The 12852-nt window shown below is 36.3% G+C and overlaps 2 protein-coding genes across 5 annotated transcripts; one reads left to right on the forward strand and one right to left on the reverse strand.

Moving 5' to 3' along the window:
• The first annotated feature begins 227 nt into the window (after positions 1-227).
• Positions 228-7510, forward strand: LOC137710411 (regulator of nonsense transcripts UPF3-like). Of its 3 annotated transcripts, none has more exons than XM_068449425.1 (14): positions 228-497; positions 1391-1497; positions 1786-1881; positions 2145-2243; positions 2400-2479; positions 3510-3608; positions 3946-4069; positions 5331-5416; positions 5577-6060; positions 6207-6302; positions 6428-6546; positions 6640-6695; positions 6950-7089; positions 7180-7510. In XM_068449425.1, the coding sequence occupies exons 1-12, from the start codon at positions 358-360 to the stop codon at positions 6679-6681; spliced, it is 1572 nt and encodes a 523-aa protein (XP_068305526.1). In that variant the 5' UTR covers positions 228-357; the 3' UTR covers positions 6682-6695; positions 6950-7089; positions 7180-7510. The 3 variants fall into 3 exon arrangements, with proteins under 3 accessions (XP_068305526.1, XP_068305534.1, XP_068305541.1); XM_068449433.1 differs by having other exon boundaries at positions 6643-6695; XM_068449440.1 differs by having other exon boundaries at positions 3531-3608.
• A 394-nt stretch (positions 7511-7904) lies between these two features.
• On the reverse strand, positions 7905-12111 carry LOC137710432 (putative methylesterase 14, chloroplastic). Of its 2 annotated transcripts, XM_068449452.1 has the most exons (5): positions 11578-12111; positions 10202-10441; positions 9975-10118; positions 9393-9527; positions 7905-8430 (listed from the first exon to the last, which is right to left on the reverse strand). In XM_068449452.1, the coding sequence occupies exons 1-5, from the start codon at positions 11824-11826 to the stop codon at positions 8158-8160; spliced, it is 1041 nt and encodes a 346-aa protein (XP_068305553.1). In that variant the 5' UTR covers positions 11827-12111; the 3' UTR covers positions 7905-8157. The 2 variants fall into 2 exon arrangements, with proteins under 2 accessions (XP_068305553.1, XP_068305562.1); XM_068449461.1 differs by lacking the exon at positions 9975-10118.
• Positions 12112-12852: the final 741 nt, after the last annotated feature.

The following is a 12852-nucleotide window of genomic DNA, read 5'->3' on the forward strand; positions in this document are numbered from 1 at the left end:
GCATTGTTCATTAAAATATTAATTTCTTGAAGGATTAGAAGGCTAAAACAAATTATCTGGTCAGCCTTCGATTAAAGATGACATGAAGCCAATCCCGAACGCTAAAAGAGAAATTAGTTATTTATAAAATTTTAAAATGAGACTAAAATTAAAGTTTGGAAAAAAATTTACCAATTACAAAAGTCAGAAGTAATAAATTAAAAATTAAGAAAATTAGCAGGTCTAGGAATTCGGAGCAAACGGACAATACCTCTAAAAGAAAGCGGGGAGGGAGGAGGGTAGAAAGAAGAAGGGAAAGGAGAAGTAGGAGGGCAGGCAGATTGAAAAAATTTAAAATCAGAAGACAAAAAAAAGAAGATGAAGGAGCCATTGGTGAGGACGAAGGTCTTAATTCGGCACTTGCCTCCGTCTCTGTCTCAGTCCGATCTCCTCCACCAAATCGACCACCAGCTCGCCGACCGCTACAACTGGCTCTGCTTCCGTCCAGGAAAGAATAGGTTATGCCTTTTCAATTCCTTTGGGGTTTCAATCATTTTTTCTTATTCTTACTGTTTCGTAGAAAAATTAGGTTTAGGATTGTAATTTCAATTCGAATGGGGATTTCATTCATTTATTTATTTTTAATTGGAGCTGTTTATACAACAACAACAATCAAGCCTTATCTCGGTTTTGCGCCATGTCTTCCCTTATCCCACTAATTGGAGCTGTTTATATGGCATTTTTATTATTCATTTTTGTGCAAATTTTGGATTTTGGATTTTGGTTTTGATATTAAAAGCAAATAAAAATACTTCCGGAATGCATTTCTTGACCCTTTTTTGGTGGCTTGGGGAAATTGAACTTGTTACATTAAGGGGAAAGAGAAAAGGATAAATTTTTATACAAATATGTTTTTGTTTTTGCATTTTAGAATGGCTAATTATTTATTTGTTGAGTTTGTATACCCATAATCTGTTATTTGAATAAATTCTGTGCTGAGCTTTGGTCTGTGTCCGCGCTGAAAACAAGAGGAAATCAATATTGTAGATGTTATGGGGTTTTATAGGTAATGAGTTCCCCATGCAGTTCCTACTCCTGTACTTGTTCTAATGTCGATAGATAGACGTGGAAAGTGGTTTTGTTCCCTTTTGTTCTCAGTTGTAAAAACAGTTGTTGGGCAAGAAGGAAACCATTTATATTTGAATTTTTCATTTTTACTTTAATAAGTTTTGCTTTGAGTAGCCGGATTGATTTATCAATTTTGGTGGATTCACATGTTTGTGGAACTCATGATTGATGGGGAAGTTTGGTTTTGCAAGACTCTGTGTTTTCCAATTCGTTTCTTGGCAAAGAAATGGAGAATAAGGAAATTTTCTCATTTAAATAGTTTTCTTTTGAAATAATGTTGCAGCCAGAAGAACCAGAGGTATTCTCGGGCCTACATAGATTTCAAGCGACCTGAGGATGTTTTTGAGTTTGCTGAATTCTTTGATGGACACTTGTTTGTCAATGAGAAGGGTAATGAACACTGGAAATATGTTTATCTACCATGGTATATTCATATGTACGAATGTTTCTGTTTTTTTGGCTTTAGTTAGAACCTTGTTTTAATGACTTTGTGTGATATTGATGTATCCAAATTTTCTTTGTAACCTGAGAGAGAGAGAGAGAGAGAGAGAGAGAGAGAGATTGCTTGATCCTTGCAATATAAAAAGAATATGTCCACCTTGGTGTTAGAATTTCAATCGTATATTATATTTGAAGCTTGGCTTGAAAGTTTGAAACTAATTATTTTTTTCTTTCCAGGGGCTCAATTCAAGGCTATAGTTGAATATGCACCCTCACAGCGTGTTCCAAAACCTAGTACGAAAAAGGATGGCCGTGAAGGGACCATATATAAAGGTGCTAAGTTAGGACTAGTTTGATAAAGTTTTTATTTTCTGAATAAAGAGGAAATAGCGAGGAGAGAACGGAGAGGCATAAAATGGAAATGAGAGAGGCAATGAAGAGAAGTTGAAGAATAAGTAGAATTAAAAGTAAAAAACTACCTTTCATTTTAGTTCTCTCCCCACCCCCCGGCGGGGCCCAAAAAAAAAAAAACCGCGTAGACTAACGTGATCTGACCTGACTTATTCAACTAACTGCAACATACTTGACGAATGTAGATCCTGATTATTTGGAGTTCCTCAAACTTATTGCAAAGCCTGTCGAGCATCTTCCTAGTGCAGAAATACAGCTGGAGAGAAAGGAAGCAGAACAAGCTGGTTAGTTATGCATTTTACTAACATTATGTATGTATGTTTTCTTAGTACTTGCATAATATTTTGGTAGTCCAGAAAGTTTCCCCTCTTCTTTTTTGGTTATATCAATACGAGTTAGTTTTCTCAAGATTTGACACTATTTCTCTGTTATTTTGTTAGGTGGTGCAAAAGAAGCTCCTATTGTTACACCCCTCATGGAGTATGTTCGTCAGAAACGAGCTATTGGAAGTGGGACTCAGGTAATGGCACTACAACTGTTTTTCTATGTGTCCTTGTGTTGAAAATACATTACATAGCCCTAAATAATAAATAGACTACGTTTCCTTGTAGTCTTCTTCTCAACTTATCGCTTCAGTACCAGAAAAAAAAAAATTAAAAAAAAAAAATATTGCTTTGAGGACAATGTTGCTTTGAGGACATTATAAAATTACCCAATTAAGAAAAGAAGTTGACTCCCTACTTTTATTTATCTGCCTATTTACCTAATATGCAAGGGTCTTTTTATTTGTACTTTCTATCCATGAAAACCTTCTCTTGCGTCTGAAAATATGTATAGTTAAATTAAGATAAAGCTCTGGAGCACACAATGGTAGTCTGGAGTTCTGTTATGGTCAGAATTTGATATATGGTGTCTCTTGGGCTGTCTTTTATCTACTTTACCCTATAAAATAATAGCATAACTCACTGTCTCAAATCTTTTTCCAGATCAGCATTTATTATGCCTCACAGATGTACCTAGTCACTTTTGAAAGCTGAATCCTGAATAATAAAATTCATCATTTACTATCCAATAATAAATCCACTTTCCATGAAGGGCTACCTTATTTTAAAACAGACACACAAACGCACATGAAAGTAAGCATAGTCATGCGCATCCGCATAAGCACATATTCATATTTTCAGACTCTAGCTAGACACTCTGTGTTTATAAGGTTAAACTTTTACCCTCATTATTTTTTCTAGCGAACAGAATGTTTTAAGCTGTCCTGATTTTGTACGGTTTATTTACATGTGCACTTGAGTCCCTTTTCTCTGCAAACAACCTATAACGATCAGTCTGCTAATATGTTAGACAATAAGAGATAAGTTTTGTGGCTTTACTGGAGTTCCTTTACCGTGGTAGAATCTTATAAGAAATTTAATTTTGTACATCCTAGTTTATAAGGTATTAAGGTGAAATGTAATTCTTTTCCTTTCTCCAGGTACATCCTAGTTTATAATTTTCATCTACATTTCTTTTGAGGTATTGAATTTTTTGTTTGATAATAGGTTTCATCCGTTGTTCGGAAGGTTAGAAGAAGAGTCGGGGCTGCCTCTGTTAGCAAACGTGGCTCACCTTCTACAAAACGGGTCTCTGAGAAGAAAAAGGCATGTGCCGCCATTATATGTATATTTTAAATTGATTCTTAAATTTATTTTAACATGCAAAATATGTTTTGTGGTATTGGGGGGAGAGGTTTCTCATGCTTTTAGTTTCGGTAGAGTATGTTCACAATCACATGTAAAGAGGGGTTTTGAGGGCATCTTTTGTCAATAGACCTTTCCTTTCAGTTGTGATTTCTCCTTGCGGAGGCAAAATATGCTCTTGACTCTTTGTTCTTTTTTATTTATGTTTACCCCTTCTTCTATTTTACCCTGCGACATGTACCACATATGTCTGTATAGAAAGTAACAGAATTGTAAATTACCTTTTTGATTGACACAGTACATAATAAAGGACGGTACTAAACAGACAAGTCAAAGGGACAAGTCCACTTTCAATGTGGTACCCAGGCGAGAGGATCAGTTGGCTCGTTCAAGTGGAAAAGAAACATTAGAAAATGAAATTGGTACTCAGTGTTTTTTTTTTTTCTGTTAGTGTTTTTTTTTTTTTTTTTTTTTTTTTTTTTTGCTTCTGTTGGTGTTTGTTGTTTCTATTCGTAGGAGATGTTTTCAATTTTAAACAATTGCTCAAGGTGGGCTGATTATTATGTGCATGAAGGAATTTCTGCCTCTAATTTAATTCGGAATTGGCCACTCTTTCCAGTATCATTTGGTTGCAAGCAATACTATCTCATGTATGCGATTAGTGTGTGAAGTAATACCTAATCACAAATTTCCTCAGTGGTTAGTCACATGTCATAATGTTACTGTATTAGTTTAGATAGGGCTGTCAATGGTCAGATCAAAGATTAGTTGAATCCAATTAGGTTCAAATATCTTACAGAAAAAAGTCTGATGGTTCAAACTTGAATTTGATTCTGAATCCAATTATTGTTTGGTCAAATTTAGGATTCGGTGAAGGTGATTCGAACTGTTAGGTTAGATTAGATCTGAATTTGATTTTAAATATTAAATGAAGAAGTGTTACGTATTTAAATGAAACTTTATGTGAGCAATCATGTTCTTAGATGAAAACATTGTTTCAAAACATTGAAAGTTGATATTTTTCTTGGACTTTGCTTTATTTTGGATATTACTCTAGTAGTGATCTGGCTGAAATATAGACTTCTCTTCATACTTGATCCGTGCTGAGTTGAAGCCACTGACAGCCCTAGTTTGAGATGATGTGCTCCCTTTGAATCCCCACTTGCCTCCTTTCCAAAATGTCCCAAATTTCTGTTATTACTCTTCCATGAATTTTTCTTGACGATACTTTCCCAATTACCACTGAGTATTGTTGTGTTTATAGCTGATTGTAAGTTTGAACAGGCCTAAACTAAATAATAGTTTGATAGCTCTGCAGAATGAAAAGTATATCATGTAATTGAAGTTTCCATTTGGCGCAAAAGTATAATACGAAATAATTGCTTAAGAAAAAAAAACTGAAAAAAAAGGTTTCCCCCACCTTGTTTTAGTCATCATTAGAGTCTGTCATTAATTGAGAGCATTATGCAAGTTAATCATTTTTGTGATTAAAGCGGTACTGTCTTGTAGTCAAATTTTAATTTAGTTAATGTTTTCACTTGACGGAAATTTTGGGAGAATGAACTTCCAATCTTCTTTAGACACCAAACTAGATACTACAAAGAAAAAAATATATGCCCGTAATTTCTCGTATCTTTCTGCTGTGTTTTTATGTTTGCTAACTTAAATTTTTTATCAATGAAGGTTCTGTTTCAGGAATCCCTGTGATTTCTGACTCTGGAAAGAAGAAAATCTTACTTATTAAAGGAAAAGAGCGTGAAATACCTCCCGTATGTTCTTAGTTTTTTTTAGTTGCCTTCCTATTTGACTCTCTGTTTCGGATATTTATACTATTTTTTCATTTATCACATGGACATGATCTATTATTTTACCAGTCTTTAAGTTTTTATAATTTTGAATTAGTTGTGATGGTTTTTTAATTTTCCCCAGGCTGAGGGTATGTCACAACTTGGAAGTTCTCCTGTTTCACATGCTCCGAAGCAGAACCAAAGGCGTGAGGCTACTGGAAGAATGATCAGAAGCATACTTTTAAATAATGAGGGACGCCAAAGTCAAACTTCAACTGAAACTCAGCCTCAGCAGAAAATTCAAAGTCTGAACTCAGATGTTAAGCGAGTATCTCGACCTTCCAATGCAAGGTTAGGGCTGAATGGTCAGGTCTCTACTAATGAGCTTAACTCAATGAGCTCTGAAGGGAATAGAAAGAGGGCAACAGTTGATAGATTTACAAAAAAGGACCTGCATAGTACAACTAGTGTTAGTGAGAGGCAGGAAAAAAATACACGAAACAAGGATAGACCTGATCGTGGTGTTTGGGCTCCTCTTCGTCGTGCTGATAGTTCATGTGCTAGTGATGAGCATTTGCCATCCTCCGGGGTACAACGCCCTGAATTAATATATGATTCCTTTGAAGGTAAGGGCTGTTCCTGTACATGGATGCTCAGGTGTTTGTGAGTCTTTAGATGATCTACTTTGAGAACATGAGTTTAGTATTAAATCATTCCTGAGTCAAATCTCAATGCATGAATATACACTCACCATCAGTGCAAGATTTTCTAGGTCATGGAGAAGGGAAGGACGACTCTTCTTATGGAAGCAGGACTGGAGAAGTTATAAACCCTACAAGTGGACGTAATAGTTCTCATGTAGACAATGGTTAGTTAAATCTTCAAAGCCAAGATACTAGCAATTCTGAACTTATCGCATGTCATCTATTTGTTTATATTTTTAAAATATCACCTGTACATCTTCTGCTAAACCAACTTTTATACTTTGTCTAGGTTCACATAGACATTTTGGTCGCCATGGAAGTGCGCATAATATGAAAGATGACGGTTCTGTAAATGTAGGTGAGGGGAAGCCATCTAAAAAAGGTGCTTCTGTTCATGGTACCCCTGAGGTATGCATCGCTCTTGCCATGTTGATTACCATATTATTTTTATTTAGTCTTCCTTTTATCTGAAAGTAGTTGGAATATTTCGCCGTTCACTAGCAGAAACAAGTGTGGGTTCAGAAATCTTCCTCAGGTTCTTAGAACATCCAAGGCTGGTACGTCCTTGATTACTTACATCTTTAGTTTCCTTCTTTGTTTTACCTTTTTAACTTTTCCTGCACTTGTACAGAAAAGGAAATTGCAGTAGACTTTTCTGCTGTTAATTTCAAGTATCAGATCAGTTACATAATTTATGACTGTTTTGAAACCGCTCATCGGTGTGGAGTTGTTTTCAACCAAGCTTCTGTAGCTTATTTGTTGCGGGTATGATTTGGTAGATTATAATGGGTTGCTATTCTGTTGAAAACAGATTATGTCATTCAGTCAGAACACTAATTCCTCATATGTTCAAGGCGATCATCTCCGTAATCGTGGCTTAAGGCCTCCACTGAAGACATCATGAAAATGGAGGCATACCTAAAAGGGGAGTTTTGTTCGGGCCAAATTACGGTATGTCCGCGTGCTATTAGTTTGAACTGGTTCTTAATCCTGGGTTGCAATCTCACATGAATTTATTTATTTACATTTTGGGGATTCTAGACCAAATTGTCCAATTTGTGCCGGATGGAAGGATTGCGGCACGCTCCAAGTTACAAGCCTTGCAAACATGACAAAAGTTTGAGAGATGGTTAACTTTTTTATCTTCAGTGTACGACTTTATCGTTATGTCATATGTATAGTTTAATTCGTGACGAATTTCATAACGCTAAAATGCTCGTCGAGTTCGATTGTTGTGTGTACTTGGCGGACTGGTAAGAGTATAAGAACCTCCACCTCTATGTACCAAAACGATGACGATGAACGGTGTACCATGCAATAAGGAATATTTTCGTGAAGAGAAATGTGCAGTGGTTTGGCGCTTTTAGACTAATTTTGTTGTTTTATTGGTTGTTAACAGTAAACAGTACCTTCATTTATTTGTTCCTTAGTTACTTATCAAGCTTAACTTTAGCACTGCTGTTCTGTTAGGAAATAGGAAGTCACATTGAGAAGAGAGATATCACGAGACTTAAATTTGCCAAACTTATCGAGACGAGACGAGACGATCTTTCTCTGAGCCTAATTGGTCAGTTGTGATATAAAAAATGTTAAGAAGCTAATCAATACCTCTAATATTAGTATTCTTTTTGTCCAGAGCCATAGAAATTTTATTAAAGACTAATGGCAACATTAATTTACATCTTCCGTTAGAATATTGCAAAGATGGTCAAAGATGATAAGATGAACCGTACAAATTGGAGTGAGACTCTGGATCACACAAGCCGGAGCTCTCGAACCGAGCAATTTGTACCGTTCAATTTAAATCTTGCAGTCATGAGATTTCTTTTTCTACAAAATAAACCAGAGAATTTCATTTCATCTATATGCTAATTAAAAAGAAATTGGACAACTCGACCAACCGTGTTCTACATACAACCGTGGCCTTCCACGCCGGAGAACTACGCAATCATCTATGTTTTGTTCTGTAACTGGAATGTAAAATAAAAGGAAATCCCATTTGTGAATTTTATGAAGAAGCTATGGAATTTGAGCAATTTCCAACAACATTTTGTGCAATGATTGCGGCTTTGAGAAGAACGGGCAATGGTCACTCCCTTTTATCTTGTACACTCCCTCCGGTGGGTTTTCCCTCACTAGCTTTTCCTGGACGTCTGATGGAAGTGCCCGATCATCCAATGTTTGAATGAAGAATCGCCGGCTAGAACCATAATTTTCAGGTGTCAATGACAGTTTTTCCATGATCGGACCTAGTGGGATAGGTCTCATGGAAACCATGGCCAGAGCAACATCCTGCAAATGAATTAACTTAACATATAAATAATGTAATGGTAGGTTAAATCAACTTACAAAAACAAAATTTCGTATAAGATTCAACCACGGTAAAGAAACTCCAGTAAAGCCACACAACTTATAGCTGATCTTATTGTCTTAACACATAAGCAGACTGATCGTTATACGTTGTTCTCACAGAAAAAGGACTCAAGTGCACAAGTAAATAAACCGTAAAAAATCAGCACAAATTAAAACATTTTGCTTGCTAGAAAAAAAAAATGAGGGTAAAAGTTCAACTTTTAAACCGGGAGTGTCTAGCTAGAGTCCGAAAATATGAATTCTGAAAATACGAATACATGCTTGTGTGAATGTGTGTGCCTGTATGTTTACGTTCGTGTTCACTTGTGTGTGTGTTTTAAAATAAGGTAGCACTTCATGAAAAGTGGATTTATTATTTAGGACTTGGCTTTCAAAAGTGACCACCAGGTACATCTGTGAGGCATAATAAATGCTGATCAGGAAAAATATTTGAGACAGTAAGTTATGCTATTATTTTATAAACCCTTCACATGGTTTTACTTTAAAATATCCTAGGCAAAGAGGACAGCTCATATTCTAATACTCAAAGTGATTCCAAGATAAGTATCATCAAAGCACCAACGAAATACTAATCAGGTATGAACAAGGCTCGCTTATATGGTCGTGCCATAAAGTATTGACTCATTGTTACTGAACTACATATAAACACGAGATTACAATGGACTACGTGAAAACTAAGGTATGTAAAGAGAGAACTATCTACCCTTAATGAATCAGAGAATTTTCAACTTTTCTCTTTCCGTTTTAGACTACCACAGAACAAGATCTAGCACTAGCACCAAACATCTCTTCCAAGCTTAAGCAAATGCCGTTTACTATGAGAAAAAATTACCAAGAGAATAAAAACCTCAAAAAGATAGACTGCTTAAGTTGTAACATACCTTCGCATTAGATTGGTTGAAGTATAACCCTTTCATCTGCTCTTTCTCAAACATGAATCCTGTAGGAGGCTTTTCTTTCCCATTCCCATGAATCAAAAACTTTGATCCTTGCATGAATTGTTCTGCGGAACCAAGCTGCAATACAGATTTCCTTCTTGAGAACATGAAATCAGAAAGAATTAAGAAATGAAACTGTTTAAGTGAACTGCACCCCCAACACGAAATTTAGAAGTAAATACCTCCTGGAATGGGTAAATGAAAAGATTGAAATGCACAAATAATTTATTTAACCCATGAGAAAGAGGCAAGCTTGCTACAGAAGGATAGAGTGGCAACATGCCAGTAAGGAGAAGAAAACGGCTTCCTTGAAAAGGAAAATAGTTTTTTCCTAAGTTACTTCAATAACCTTCATCACTCATAGGAATGTAAAGATAATTTTTCTAGAACAAAGGTGAAAGATGGAAGTATGTGGTGTTTTTGAGAAGTAATCGGGGCATATGCAGAATCGTTATAATTTTCAGGCATGCACAACAAAAGCTTAACTGATCTTAGCCTGAACTGGTTCATATTTAACTATTTTACCTCTGCAGCAAACACATCAAAAGGTCTCTGCCCATCAGACACCATAGTAGCACATATGAAAACTGTTTTTGAAATTTTCTGCGAGAAGTGCTCCATTGCATAAGATACGCAGGCACCCCCACTACTGTGACCAACTAAGATGACCTGGACAAAATTAATATGCATTGAAGATTTGACAATATAGTACATGCTTAGAGTGACAGAATGAATAACATATCAGCTTGTACCTTTTCATCCTCTGGAAGATTTTGTAGATAGTCAATCAATGGCCTTGAATACTCTTCCAGTGTAATTACAGAGTTCGTATCTGTGAGATCAATACCAGAACCCTTGAGATCAAAGGTGATTGGAAGCAATCCTGCTTCCTCTAGTAAAGCAATTGTTTTGTACCAACACCATGCCCCAAATCCTTCTCCATGTACAAGAATAAACTTTTTTGATGTAAGCTTCTCCAAAAATTCCGGTCCCTGTAAAATATAATGAAATCAGTAATCATGCCAACAATTAAAGGGAGGATGAACATGAATTGGTGTATGACCACATCCTGGTGGTAACCAACTGCTATGGTAAAAGTTTCTTGACTGTATAAAATAGAAAAGGAAGCAGACCAGAAACCAAAAGAAACGAACAGCAGGAAGGCAAAAGTTTTATGGACGTTGAGAGTTGTTAAAAAACCATGTTATGCATTATTGTGTTCTAGAAGAAGACAAGTGTACATTAATGGATTATCTTACCCGGTGCTAATTTTGAAACCCACTAACCAAAACATAAACAGTTATGACATAATTTAAAGACCAGATGATGTCAAGGTTATCAAAAATTTCAAATACAAACAATCTATTCTCAGTGTTCAATAAGTACACGTTCAGACAAAACCTAAATTACATCATACAGAGGACACAAAACTTATAAAAAGATGCCTCCAGAATCTTGCTTAACGACATTCCCAGGACATACAGCCAAATCTTTTAGGACAGCTTCAATCCAAACATAAACGTATATATACAACCACTGCTTTCTGTTTTTTTATGGAAAGATCTGGCTCTCCTGAAAAGGGATGTACCATTGTTTAACAGAATGGCGCTAGCAACTTTGCGGAAGAAGAAAGGACTCAATTGGTCCAATACGCTCCACATTGGAAGGGACCTCAATACTTTGTTCGAGTTCCCCCGGGCTTTAGCAGACTAATCACATTTAGTGCAATTAATTTAGGTTAGATAACATAAATGCGCTGCTCTAAACTAGCTAATCAAGGGATTCAACGTAAAAGTTACATGGTTCTCAAGGGAAAGTGAGAGTCTTGAAACGCACTTTATCTTCTAGGTAAAGCAAAACAGTAGAATAATAAAGTAGCAAGATCCTTGAGAGGACAATCCACATAGAATAGACCTACTTTTAATAAGCACTTTTCAAGCCATCATAGCAAAGCAGTGGAATAATTCCCTCCTTTTGCCACTTATTCCTTGAACTTACTGTTGATTTCATATATGATTAAGCACTTTTTAGCTTTAACCAAAAGCTGATTAAATCAAATCATGAAAACATCCTTTTCATCACAGATCAAAAATTCAAAATCATGAAAAAGTAAAAAGTGGAAATCAACCTGCTTCCCATTAGATAATGGATCAGAGAGAGCGAGTCTCCTGGAGCTTGTGGACCCCCCAACCCTCCTAGACATGGATCCGTCAAACCTCTGTGACATTTGGTGCTGATGGAGAACCCTAGACAGAGCTTGCCTGTGCAACAAGTCTTCCTCCGCCGCCAGTTTCCTCTGCGAGCGACTCATTCTCTTGCTTCTCGATCCAGTTTCTTTGGTGTCCTTCTTTAACATGCAAATAAATCGATTACCCATTGTTGGAGAAGGAATTTTAAGCACAACCCAAAATTCGTTTTGGCGAATTTCCCCGGAAAATGGAAGAGAGTCAGTACATTTTCCCGGAAAATGATGTCTTGGTGAGGCAAGATGGTACTGTCTGTCCGTAAAGATGCAGTCTTTGGTGCCAAAGCTGATGAACTTTCTATCAGTTTTTCTTGTTCTTCACTCACACAGAGAGAGAAGTTTGTTGGGATTAGTATATAAAAATGTGTGCTGTGTAGTGTGCGATGAAAAACTGGACCACTCTCCCCCCCGCGCCCCTCTCTCTCTCTCTCTCTCCCTACAACTGAAACGAGAGCTATTAATTGCCTTACTCTGTTTCTTTCTGTGCGTTTCAACGGTGGAAAGACATTTCAATGCTCTTTCACTCTTTCTTCGTCCAGAAAACTAACCTAGTAAAATGGTAAAAAGATTTACTCCCTCTCAATTAAAAAAATGACTTGTATACACACAATGCATCGTCACGGTAGTTTCTGTGTGGAATGCTTTTGCTCAACTCCTAAAATGGGGGCTAAAAAATAGCCCTCTTCGTTGGAGAATGATTATGTTTCTGTGACTTTTTGATTCCTTGATTGGAGATGGTATAAAATATGATCTGTTATTATTTATTAAAAAATAATTTCTTGTAGAGCTATAGGGCTAAACATCACCCTCATTGATCATTGTTATATTAGTTTAAATTTTAAGGTTCGTGTCTTAAATCAATTAAGCTAAACTAATTTGATAGTAAACAATTTGATAGTAAACAATAGTAGGGTGAGCATCACCCCCTACTTTTAGAGGTGAGCAAAAATACACAAGTTTATGTGCCAAAATAAGAGTAAAACTACATTTAACACATATTTGTATGTTCTGCCAACAAATGTAGGTTCTGTCTTTATTAGAGAGATGATACCAACAGTGGTGGATCTAGGATTATAACTTTGGGTGGTTCTAATTAAGGGACGTTAGGCAAGCTAGGACGCTTATGTGCCTAGAGACATAGGCCTACGTGCACTAGGC

The sequence above is a fragment of the Pyrus communis genome, chromosome 1 (genome assembly GCF_963583255.1).
Source record: "Pyrus communis chromosome 1, drPyrComm1.1, whole genome shotgun sequence".
In the NCBI taxonomy this organism is placed as follows: domain Eukaryota; kingdom Viridiplantae; phylum Streptophyta; class Magnoliopsida; order Rosales; family Rosaceae; genus Pyrus; species Pyrus communis.

Excerpts from the sequence above, each read along its gene's own strand:
- LOC137710411 (XM_068449425.1), top strand. The coding sequence starts at position 358 with ATGAAGGAGCCATTGGTGAGGACGAAGGTCTTAATTCGGCACTTGCCT. Across the intron at positions 1,882-2,144 it reads TGAAGGGACCATATATAAAG|ATCCTGATTATTTGGAGTTC; the intron begins GTGCTAAGTTAG and ends TGACGAATGTAG. Across the intron at positions 6,547-6,639 it reads CTGTTCATGGTACCCCTGAG|CAGAAACAAGTGTGGGTTCA; the intron begins GTATGCATCGCT and ends GCCGTTCACTAG.
- LOC137710432 (XM_068449452.1), bottom strand. The coding sequence starts at position 11,826 with ATGGGTAATCGATTTATTTGCATGTTAAAGAAGGACACCAAAGAAACT. Across the intron at positions 10,442-11,577 it reads CATTATCTAATGGGAAGCAG|GGACCGGAATTTTTGGAGAA; the intron begins GTTGATTTCCAC and ends TATATTTTACAG. Across the intron at positions 8,431-9,392 it reads TCAACCAATCTAATGCGAAG|GATGTTGCTCTGGCCATGGT; the intron begins GTATGTTACAAC and ends ATTCATTTGCAG.